General features: G+C 35.8%; 2 protein-coding genes across 2 annotated transcripts; both read left to right on the forward strand.

Moving 5' to 3' along the window:
• On the forward strand, positions 4,340-7,873 carry LOC104756416 (catalase-3). The gene is made up of 7 exons (XM_010479005.2): positions 4,340-4,454; positions 5,621-5,717; positions 5,883-6,160; positions 6,252-7,028; positions 7,116-7,205; positions 7,307-7,468; positions 7,554-7,873. Exons 1-7 carry the CDS (start codon positions 4,440-4,442, stop codon positions 7,611-7,613), a joined length of 1,479 nt encoding a protein of 492 aa, XP_010477307.1. The 5' UTR covers positions 4,340-4,439; the 3' UTR covers positions 7,614-7,873.
• LOC104756417 (catalase-1) lies at positions 8,118-11,337 on the forward strand. Its single transcript, XM_010479006.2, has 7 exons — positions 8,118-8,313; positions 9,001-9,097; positions 9,303-9,580; positions 9,688-10,464; positions 10,560-10,649; positions 10,746-10,813; positions 10,898-11,337. The coding sequence occupies exons 1-7, from the start codon at positions 8,299-8,301 to the stop codon at positions 11,049-11,051; spliced, it is 1,479 nt and encodes a 492-aa protein (XP_010477308.1). The 5' UTR covers positions 8,118-8,298; the 3' UTR covers positions 11,052-11,337.

Below are 11,596 nucleotides of genomic sequence, written 5' to 3' on the forward strand. Positions count from 1 at the left end.
TTTTAAAAGCGTTTACAAGGTTTTTAAAAGGTATAAATTTCAATTTTTTGGCGGGAAAATTTTTCGATTTTGGCGGGGAAATTTTTATTTTGGCGGGGAAAAATAATTTTTTCCGGAAAAATTTTCGATTTTAGCGGGAAAAAAAATTTTGGCGGGAAATTTTTTTGGCGGGAAAATATTTTCGATTTTGATGACTGTACATTCTTGCTGTCACTCAAAAAGGGTAATTTGGTCATTTTGTATATAAAGAGGGGTAGTTTTAAAAATGATCAACATGAAGGGGTATTTTTAAAAAGAGATATGGAAAAAGGGGCATTTTTGAAAATGCCCCTATAGAATAACTAAAAACGATGAAAATGAACTTAAAGCTATCATAATAGTAGTAAGTTATATACTTTTAGTAAGGTCCCCATCTGAGTAGAAAACGGGGGGTACGTAAAGATTCGCTTGCCAAAATTATTTGTCTTTAATTCCTTTTGATTTTTCAATTCCATTGACAAAATTTTCAGAAGAAAAGAAAGAAACACGAAAGGATAAGGTGTAATCCTGTATTTTGTCGTGTTGAACCACCAAAACGACTTTTCATTGGTTGGGCTTAACACCAAAAAAGTTAACTAAGCAATGGTAAGATTTGGACGTGGCCATATCCCTGCAAGTTGGGTCCCCAGTTGAGTTGCCTTCGTTTATGATCTAAGAATTTAGGCTTGTCAAGTAATTTGCTTACTTAAACATCATCGTCAACGTTCATTATCTATCTAGCTACTTAACTTTTTAGTTTTAAAAATGCATAAACGGAAATTTACGGTGTTTTAAAGTGACGTACAGATACATGATTGATTATACCAAGCTAAAATTCTTTACCAAAAATAACTATTTTTTAGAATGTTGCGTTATAGTGTTTTATACACATCAAGAAATATTTATTCGTATCAAGAAGTAGTTTTTCGCATGGACCTATGCTTTTTTAGCTATATGTTAGTACTATATTACTATAAGATATACGTAACTGAGTAAATACATGCCAGATCATAGCATTATGCAATAAGCATATAATCGTTTGTGACAAAATGTAACATGCAGTAGTAGTCTTCAAAGGAAAAATCCAATTAAAAAAAATATATATATATATATTCGTGCACTGATCACAATTCGACCATGTTAGATACTTGGATATCCTGCAGTATCTTAAACTAGGTAAATCTTAAATCCTTTTTTTTAATATAATAAATATTAGTCTTAGTTTTTTCTTGTTAATAAAAAGTAAAAAGTCAGGTCATCTTCTTCATTGATTCATGAATTCTTTCGGTTTGCGACTAGTATTGATAGTATATTAGTAGTATGTATCCATTCGATACTATTTTCCAAATAGGGGATTCGAATTTGGGAAGAATGACTCAAACTTCATCTCGAAAACAATATTTGAAACCAGATCATTGAACTAGTTAAGAAATTTTGGTTTATAACTAATGAAGAAATTTGGTCGTTAAATATCGGATATACCCGAGTATCGAAGGCTTATAAACGCTGAATTCTTCGCTACAAGACAACTGACAATTAACTGTTGTTCGCATGCAGGGCCGGCTCAAACTTTTCTTGCACCTTGTGCCAAATTTTTTTTTTTCTCCTAATTTACAGGTCTTATTTTTAGATTTTCAATATTTTGGGGTTTTTTTGTCAAAATATGAAATATTGAAGAGCCTAAAAACCTTATAATTTTTTTCAAAATATTGTGACATGGTGCAAATGCACTTTGTGCACTGGGTCATCGCCGGCACTGTTCGCATGCACCATGACGAATCTTGCGAATATTATTACACGACTATACCAATTTAATCATATGATTACATTAGTTACAATTTAGCTAGGCTACTACTTCGTCTATGTTGCTGGCATTATTGACTTTTTCTCGTCACCAAACGAAGAGACTTGACTGTGTGGGGTAAGTAGATTTCTACAACTTTATCTGATAAGGGACTGACTATATGATATTTTTAGATAGCTACAAGCCTACAAACTTCATTTTTTGGGGGTCAATTATAGATTAATATGTAGTTAGGTTTATGATTAACTTTTGATAACATATATATTCTCTAATATGTAGTTATCTCAACACTTAATAACACGTACGTATATCCATTCTATAATTTTTTAAAATTACCTCTTTATCAAACACATAGTTAAAATGGAACTTGGATCCAACAACTTTAAAACAACACGTTTTAACAAGTGACAGTAAGACCACATTTGGTTATGTGGTCCACGGTCCATGTGGATACATTGTAACACAAATAATCTAAACATACATTTCAGTAATCAGCATGCCGTTCAATAAACCTGGATTATTAATGATATAAATAAAAACAAGTTGCTGACAGAAAAACTTTTGAAAACCAAAAATAAAAACAAGTAAAATTTGAGTTTTAACCGGATAAAGCGATTAGTCAATATGTTGACAAAAAGAAGAAGAAAAGACGATCAGTCTTAAAAATTTATAAATAATAATACGAAATTAATTTGTTAGACGAGATAGATGAAGATTGTCTTCTAATGATTGCGAGTTTTTGAGAATAGTATGTTACTGTGGATATTGTTGTACCTAGTCGTCGTGATAATATCAAACTAAGTTACAAGAGCAACTTGTTCAAACTAAATGGACCCAAGTAATCCCCTCAATCAAAAAATGTGGATCAGTTCATCATCGAAGTAACGTGTTAATTATCGCCATATGATCCCACCACATCGACTGCCCACCATACCCACTCAATAATGTCAATTCACCATCTTTCTTTCTTTTCTTGTATTTGTTATAAAGATTTAATTTTAAAATTCAACCCATAATTTAAAATTTTATTTTCGTCTATAAATAATTCATTAAATAGTTTTATAAATGTTTATCTATTTTAAACTTTAAAGCCGTACGTAAACTTAAATCGGATAAGGCTAAAATTTATAACACCCGTTAAGTAAATTAGCTCCGGTAAAAATTTATTCTCAACAACTCCAAACTGTTTATATTCTCGGATCATATAATTAGGTTCATGTTTTACGCATTTTTGTAATTACAAATAAATATAGCCTCTGCTGTAACCTGTAACACATGTTAATAAAATTGGAAACTATATACTTGCGAAAAAAACATAAATTATAACGTTCGAAGAAACCTCAGATCTACAGTTCCCAAGTTCCAACTTGTGTCTGACACGAGTTTCTATACGATAAGATCAAACATGCATGTATATCATCAGGAGACTTTTCTATAGATCAACTTATATCGTAAGATCCAAATCGGGAAATAAACAAAGTGGAAATTGAACGGACTTTGGGTTCGGTTTAAACTAGTTTCAATTTACTATGTGAAATCAAGAGATTTTATATACTTCTGGAAACCCGAATATGAATCTGATTTTATATACTTTTTTAGAGCAAATATTTTATTACAGTGGTGTTTTTAGATTGACGATGTTTTTTTTTTTTTTTTTGCTATCACTGGCAATAATTGTTATTAAAAAGATATTGTATCTTTTTCTCTCTTGAGAAGAACAGAACAACAACAACGAGCAATGCTGACTTGTCGGGATCAGCCATTATTAATTAGGCCTGGCCATAAATTTCGAATGCGAAAATCCGAGCCGTATCCAAACCGAAATAAATGGATTAAAATCGAACTGATATTAAGAAAATAACTGATCGGTTCTTGGCTTCCATTATTTTAGATATCGGATATTATCCGATGTGAATCGATATCCAGTAGATATCCGAATATATCTGAACATATAAGAAATAGTTTGATATTCCGATATATATATCTCATATTTTTTATATATTTGTATGGTTCTATGGGAACCTTGTCATATACTTAATTTTTTTTTTTTTTTTAGTATTCCATTTGTATGGTTATTTGGGTACAATAAAATTAAAAAATATTCGAATAAAACATTGTCCAATAACTTTTGGTTTAATTTTGGTTATCAATAATCATATCCGAACCGATCCGAAATCCGAATTATTCGAATCGAAACTGATCCGAATTTAATTTGAATGTTAGAGTCAATATCCAAATAATCCGAAATCTGAAAAATTCGAACCAAATCCGATCCGATCCGATATCTGGACGCCCAATACTATTATTAATATTCACCGAACCATTTCCTTTTTTTTTTTTTCGTTTGGTATAGTTGGCGCCAAAAAACGGAAAAAGAAAAATATCTAAGTGGGGGCATTATTATTGTTGTTTTGTTTTATCACGAGAGGAAAAGTAAACACGATGGCCCATTTTTACTGTATAGATAAATTGATATTAAAAGGACAAAAGTACCCTTGGTACTGCGGGAAGCCATTATTATTGTGCAAAGCACACGCTGTTTCACTATATATACTTTCACAGAGGTTCTCAACACTCTCACTAAACCAAGGAGGATCACCAAAGCGTCTTCATCACCATGGATCCTTACAAGGTATCTTCATATTCTTCTTTACTTTCTTCTCTTTCTTTGTGTGTGTGTGTATATATATCTTAGATTGGTTATGTTCAACTATGCTCATTTATCAAAAAAACTGTTTTTAACTTGGATTGATCATGCTATTTAATCTTAGTGTTAAAAATACTTTTTTCTCTGAAAGATTTGCTCATGAGTTCTATGATCGCTTGAACTCCTAAGTTAGTGATGTTGATTTTTTTTGTTTGGCTGGCTAGCTAGCTATCTTTAAAACGTTTTTGATCTATAAGCCACTGCATGAGGAAGACACGCCACATGTGGTTTTTGTTGTTTTTTTTTCTTTAAAGTAGAAGTTTCTTTCTTTTTCGTGCGTCTTTCTATAACACACATGTGTTCTTAGACATCGGACGTTCAAATGATTAATCAATTTGTGTAAACCGTATATTATTTTAAGTGATATTAGCCAACTTAGATAAACTAATTAATCAACTAAATATTTTTTCAGATCTACACACCTGAGTAGTAATCAAATCTACACGTTTGATTAATCAAAATTTAAATAATCAATTCTATTAGAGTCCTATTGTCCTAAACATATGATTAATTATCTTTTTCCTAACACTCTCGGTTAATCATTCATTTTCGGTCGATCAAACCAATCTAGGACCTAGGTATTGTTTTTTTTTTCATACAAAAAATTGTCTCACCGACGAAAAAAACAAAATTGTCTCGATTTTTTTTTTTTTTTTTTTNTTTTTTGGATTTGGATTAGATCCATGATCCATGATCCATGATCCATCGAACAAGACTTGAGTAAACTACGGAAGTCACCAAAAACATTAAATAAAATTTATCTACAAACCCTTTATCTTATTGACAAAAAAAAAAAAAAAAAAACCNTATCTCCGACATGTTACTGTTTTCGTCACCAAGTATATTAAACAAAAAACCTTCTTTGTCAATTTACGCGCCCGAATGAAGCACCGGAGACCCGGATCCGACCAGTAAACCGGGTTTTAATTTGTTCGGTTAGCGTCATAAAAATTTTAGGGGTTTTTTCATAGTTAGATTAGATCTGTTGTAATAAAAATTTCGTGGAGTGTTCTTGTCGAATCCAATTCGATTGTTGTGTTTCGCCTGGAATTTTGCTGATAAATCGATCGAATCATGTATGGTGTTTGCAGTATCGTCCTTCGAGCGCTTACAACACCTCGTTCTACACCTCAAACGGCGGTGCTCCAATCTCCAACAACATCTCTTCCCTCACCATCGGAGAAAGAGGTACTGTATATTGTAATCTGAAATTCGAATACTCTAGCAATATGAATCGAAACTGTAAAAACCCTATTATAATACTTGCTGGAGTTATGAAAGAGAGTAAAAACTGAGAAAAAAAAAAGAGTCTTTGAGTTAGGAGCATCTTGTTTAATGGAGTGTGATGTACAGGTCCTGTTCTTCTTGAGGACTACCATTTGATCGAGAAGGTTGCTAATTTCACCAGAGAGAGGATCCCTGAGAGAGTGGTTCATGCTAGAGGAATCAGTGCTAAAGGTTTCTTTGAGGTTACCCATGACATTTCAAACCTCACTTGCGCTGATTTCCTCAGAGCCCCTGGTGTTCAAACTCCAGTTATTGTCCGTTTCTCCACTGTTGTCCACGAGCGTGCCAGTCCTGAATCCATGAGGGATATTCGTGGTTTTGCTGTCAAGTTTTACACCAGAGAGGTATTATTACCTTTAAAGATTTCTCATTTTTGATTTGTCTTTATAAAGAGCTTCTTTAGATAGAATCATTATGTGTTTTTATAAAACTCAGGGGAACTTTGATCTTGTTGGGAACAACACTCCTGTGTTCTTCATCCGTGATGGGATTCAGTTCCCGGATGTTGTCCATGCCCTGAAACCAAACCCGAAAACTAACATCCAAGAGTACTGGAGGATTTTGGACTACATGTCCCACTTGCCAGAGAGTTTGCTCACATGGTGCTGGATGTTTGATGATGTTGGTATCCCACAAGATTACAGGCACATGGAAGGTTTCGGTGTCCACACCTACACTCTTGTTGCCAAATCTGGAAAAGTTCTCTTTGTCAAGTTCCACTGGAAACCAACTTGTGGTATCAAGAATCTGACTGACGAAGAGGCCAAGGTTGTTGGAGGAGCCAATCACAGCCACGCCACCAAGGATCTTCACGATGCCATTTCATCTGGTAACTACCCTGAGTGGAAACTTTTCATCCAGACCATGGATCCTGCGGATGAGGATAAGTTTGATTTTGACCCGCTTGATGTGACCAAGATCTGGCCTGAGGATATCTTGCCTCTGCAACCTGTTGGTCGTTTGGTTCTTAACAGGACCATTGACAACTTCTTCAATGAAACTGAGCAGCTCGCTTTTAACCCCGGACTTGTGGTTCCTGGTATCTACTACTCAGACGACAAGCTGCTCCAGTGTAGAATCTTTGCTTACGGTGACACTCAGAGACATCGTCTTGGACCGAATTATCTGCAGCTACCGGTCAATGCTCCCAAATGTGCTCACCACAACAATCACCATGAAGGTTTTATGAACTTCATGCATAGAGATGAGGAGGTAAAGTCTTGGTACCACTTGAGCTACAATTGTTATTCTCTTTTAAGATTTTGGAATTGGAAGTTAATCGAATGTTTGCATTTACAGATCAATTACTACCCCTCAAAGTTTGACCCTGTCCGCTGCGCCGAGAAAGTTCCCATCCCTACAAAATCCTACACTGGAATCCGAACAAAGGTCATATTCTTGTCATGCTTCCTTTAAATCTTTGAAACCTCGAGTCAATATTTTGGAAACTGTCTGCTAACAGAGAACCTTAAACTTGCTAATGCTTGCAGTGCATCATCAAGAAAGAGAACAACTTCAAACAGCCTGGAGACAGGTATAGATCCTGGGCACCAGACAGGCAGGACCGGTTTGTTAAGAGATGGGTTGAGATTCTGTCGGAGCCACGTCTCACCCACGAGATCCGCAGCATCTGGATCTCTTACTGGTCTCAGGTCAGAACAAAAACTCAGTGAAATCTCTGCTTTCTTTATCCTCATTTTGAGCAAAACTAACAATCCTAATATCTATTTCTTTCAGGCTGATCGATCTCTTGGACAGAAACTAGCAAGCCGTCTGAACGTGAGGCCAAGCATCTAGAGAGGCAATCAATCTCCCCAGATATGTTAAGTCTCTCCGTGAGGTACTACGCACAATCTCATAGATCCATCATCGCTTGGTCGTTTAAATCCCTAAAAAAGATAAATCGCACCTGTGTTGTTGTTTCATGTCAATATATAATATGCTGCATGCTTTGTAATCTCCTTTAAACCCATGTCTCTTCTTCGTTTTCTTATACTGTCACTGTCTTTGTAATCTCTTGATATGATAAATAAATCAATGTTTTCTTGAAGCAGTAATCTCATGTTGGTCCATCCACATATATTATTTAATTCAACTAGTGAGAAAAAATAAATAAATGGGACTTGTATAATTAATTATATGAAAGGAGAGTCCTGAATTAGACATATGTCTATTTATGGTAAGAGTATCCAGGGAAATCAAAGACGATAACATCCACACGTAATAGTATATTAGTTTGACGTTTGTAATCATCATACGGAGTATTTGGATAATGAATTGATCACCAAGCGTTTTATTATTGTCTCCTCATTGTCTTGCGGTGAGTTGAGCTAAAAATAAATAATAAAGATTGTATTTTTATCCTTTATCTGCTGCTATAAAAGACGACAACAGTGCGGTGCGGAACACACACGCCGATTTACGAACAGTCTCTCTCACCTTAAAAATCAATCGCAAACTAACAAATTCCGGATCAAACATCATGGATCCTTACAAGGTAGGGNNNNGGGGGGGGGGGGGTACATCGATCGATCGATTCTCTTAGGCTCTCTTTCTTACTGTTATCTGTGAATTTGTTTGTAATTTACTTGATCGATTGAGCCCGTTTCGTTTTCGATTAGATTTGGTGTAGCTTCAGTTATAATCTCTGTAAATCGAAATCAGTTTGATAGTGTTGGTTTGGTTCTTTTTTTTTTTTGCTGTAACATGATCCGAGGTTAAAAAATGAAGCAAAATTGAGGTGATTTGTTCTAGGGTTATTTTTTTTGTGGGGCGTTTTTAAATCAGATTTATTTATTGATTAATCAAATTATGCATAAGATCGAGTTTGGGATTTGCATGCGTTGAAGATTATACTAAAAAACAAATATACTATTGATGTTTTTGGTTCTTTTGATTGTTTGTTTATCTGGCTGAGGTGATCTGTCTCAATATCCTCGTTTTAATAAGGTTTCATTTCTCTGTTGGTTGTTTTATCACTTGTGTTTAAATTGTGAATATCATATGTATCAGTTCGGAAATGCTAACGTTGCTTCTTATTTTTCGCGAGTTTGTGTTTGAAGTGTTGGTGTTGAATCTGGTTATATTCCATCATACTTAGTTAGTGATACCGTTACCTATCTAGTATCATAATATGTTGCATCATTTTTTTGGTTCTTTTGAAATTTATTGTTTGGGTGTGCAGGTTATTCCTTCAAGCGCTCATGATTCCCCTTTCTTCACTACAAACTCGGGTGCCCCTGTGTTTAACAACAACTCCTCTTTGACTGTCGGAACCAGAGGTCTGTCTCTGTTACTTTTTTTCTTAAACTCTCGAATACAGACAACACAATTATAATAGGTTGAACCGGTGGGTTGTTTAGATGAGAAATGTCACTAATTTCGTGGACTTGCGTAAACTAGCTTTCTTCCTTCAGACTTTATGCCCAAATACTTCTTCCAATGTTATATAAATGGTGAAGCAATATGGTTTTATTTTACTGTCAGGTCCAATTCTTCTGGAGGACTATCATCTACTTGAGAAACTCGCCAACTTTGACAGGGAGCGGATTCCTGAGAGGGTTGTTCATGCCAGGGGTGCCAGTGCTAAGGGTTTCTTTGAAGTCACTCATGACATTTCACAACTTACTTGTGCTGATTTTCTTCGTGGACCTGGTGTTCAGACTCCTGTTATCGTTCGTTTCTCTACTGTCATCCATGAGCGTGGCAGCCCTGAGACTCTTAGAGATCCTCGTGGCTTTGCTGTTAAGTTTTACACCAGAGAGGTTAGCTTTCCTTTCTGATCCTTTCATTGTCTCTCTATCTCTCTATTTGATTCATTGGGAATCATACTTTACTCTACTCTACTGATTCCTCTGTTTGCAAAACTCAGGGGAACTTTGATCTTGTTGGGAACAACTTCCCTGTGTTCTTCATCCGTGATGGAATGAAGTTCCCTGACATGGTCCATGCACTGAAACCGAATCCCAAAACCCACATTCAGGAGAACTGGAGGATCCTGGACTTTTTCTCCCACCACCCAGAGAGTTTGCACATGTTTTCGTTCCTCTTTGATGACCTCGGTATCCCTCAGGACTACAGGCACATGGAAGGCGCTGGGGTCAACACTTACTTGCTAATCAGCAAAGCTGGTAAAGCTCACTATGTGAAATTCCACTGGAAGCCTACTTGTGGAGTCAAATGCTTGTTGGATGAGGAAGCTATCAAAGTTGGAGGTTCCAATCACAGCCATGCCACTAAAGATCTCCATGACTCGATCGCAGCCGGGAATTTCCCACAGTGGAATCTCTTTGTTCAAGTGATGGATCCTGCCACTGAAGACCAATACGATTTTGATCCTCTTGATGTCACAAAGATCTGGCCTGAAGATATCTTGCCTCTACAACCTGTTGGACGCTTGGTCTTGAACAAAAACATCGACAACTTCTTTAATGAGAACGAACAGATTGCTTTCTGTCCTGCTCTTGCTGTTCCAGGCATCCACTACTCAGATGATAAACTACTCCAGACCAGGATCTTCTCCTACGCTGATAGTCAGAGATACCGTCTTGGACCAAACTATCTGCAACTACCGGTCAATGCCCCTAAATCTGCTCACCACAACAATCACCATGATGGTATTATGAACTTCATGCACAGGGATGAAGAGGTAATCATCATCTCTCTCGGTTCTCGAAAGTTTCAGTTACTTAAAATTTTACATATCATTTTAGCATTTTCTGAATTGAGTCTGTTACTTTCCAGGTCAATTACTTCCCTTCAAGGATGGATCCAGTTCGACATGCCGAAAAATACCCTACAACTCCTATTACCTGCTCTGGAAACCGTGAGAAGGTTAGATTCCTCTCCATGTTTTAACATTGATCTCAAGTGTTTTAACATTTGTGAAACTTGAATATTTTTGACCTGACTTCTTGATATCTCTCTCAGTCCATCATTGGGAAGGAGAATAACTTCCAGCAGCCAGGAGAGAGATACCGGTCCTGGGATTCAGACAGGTAAAAACTCAGAAACCTCTTTGCAAAAAATCCACAATCTCACAAGTTCATAACCTCTTATCGTCATCTGTCTGGTGACAATAGGCAAGAGCGGTTCGTGAAGCGTTTTCTTGAAGCACTCTCGGAGCCTCGTGTCACACATGAAATCCGTAGCATTTGGGTCTCTTATTGGACTCAGGCAGACAAATCTCTGGGACAGAAACTAGCAACTTGTCTTAACGTGAAGGCAAACATCTGAGTGATAGATACCATCTCTCAAGACTAAGTAAAATCCTCTACAACCCAATATGCTCCTCTTACGCTTGGGTTTCTAAAGTAATCTCGTTGGTAATAGATAATTAAAGAATAAACATTGACAGTGAAGGGTTTGTAATCTCCTCCTGGATATAGTAACGAATATTTATTTTTCTAAGGCAAATAATGAAAAAGCTATTAGTAACATAGCTTAATCAGTAGTATCACTATCACCCATATTTGTATTTGGTACTACTCTAAAATGGATTTTTATTGGTATTTTACTCTGATTTAGTTTTGTAAATACATATTTTATTCTTCCGGATTTGTGCATCTATGACGTGAGCTCTCATAGTTGGAATTTATATTGTGGACTAAATGTCAGACGCACGATCATTGATAAAAAGTTTATGTCTCTCTCTGTGTCCATACGGATTAAATTGGTATAGTCATCACGTCAGACCTTTTAATTGGTCAATCGTTATGATGCAAGATCGCATTCATATTTGTTTATAAGTGCGGATGGAGTTTTTTTTTTTTTTTTTTTTT

The sequence above is a fragment of the Camelina sativa genome, chromosome 17, assembly GCF_000633955.1.
Source record: "Camelina sativa cultivar DH55 chromosome 17, Cs, whole genome shotgun sequence".
NCBI classification, from domain to species: Eukaryota; Viridiplantae; Streptophyta; class Magnoliopsida; order Brassicales; family Brassicaceae; genus Camelina; species Camelina sativa.

What these genes read in the sequence shown, in the direction of transcription:
- LOC104756416 (XM_010479005.2), top strand. An exon ending in ACACTGGAATCCGAACAAAG is followed by an intron (nt 7,206 to 7,306) that starts GTCATATTCTTG and finishes TAATGCTTGCAG; the next exon opens with TGCATCATCAAGAAAGAGAA. An exon ending in GGATCTCTTACTGGTCTCAG is followed by an intron (nt 7,469 to 7,553) that starts GTCAGAACAAAA and finishes TATTTCTTTCAG; the next exon opens with GCTGATCGATCTCTTGGACA.
- LOC104756417 (XM_010479006.2), top strand. An exon ending in TCATGCACAGGGATGAAGAG is followed by an intron (nt 10,465 to 10,559) that starts GTAATCATCATC and finishes GTTACTTTCCAG; the next exon opens with GTCAATTACTTCCCTTCAAG. An exon ending in GCTCTGGAAACCGTGAGAAG is followed by an intron (nt 10,650 to 10,745) that starts GTTAGATTCCTC and finishes TATCTCTCTCAG; the next exon opens with TCCATCATTGGGAAGGAGAA.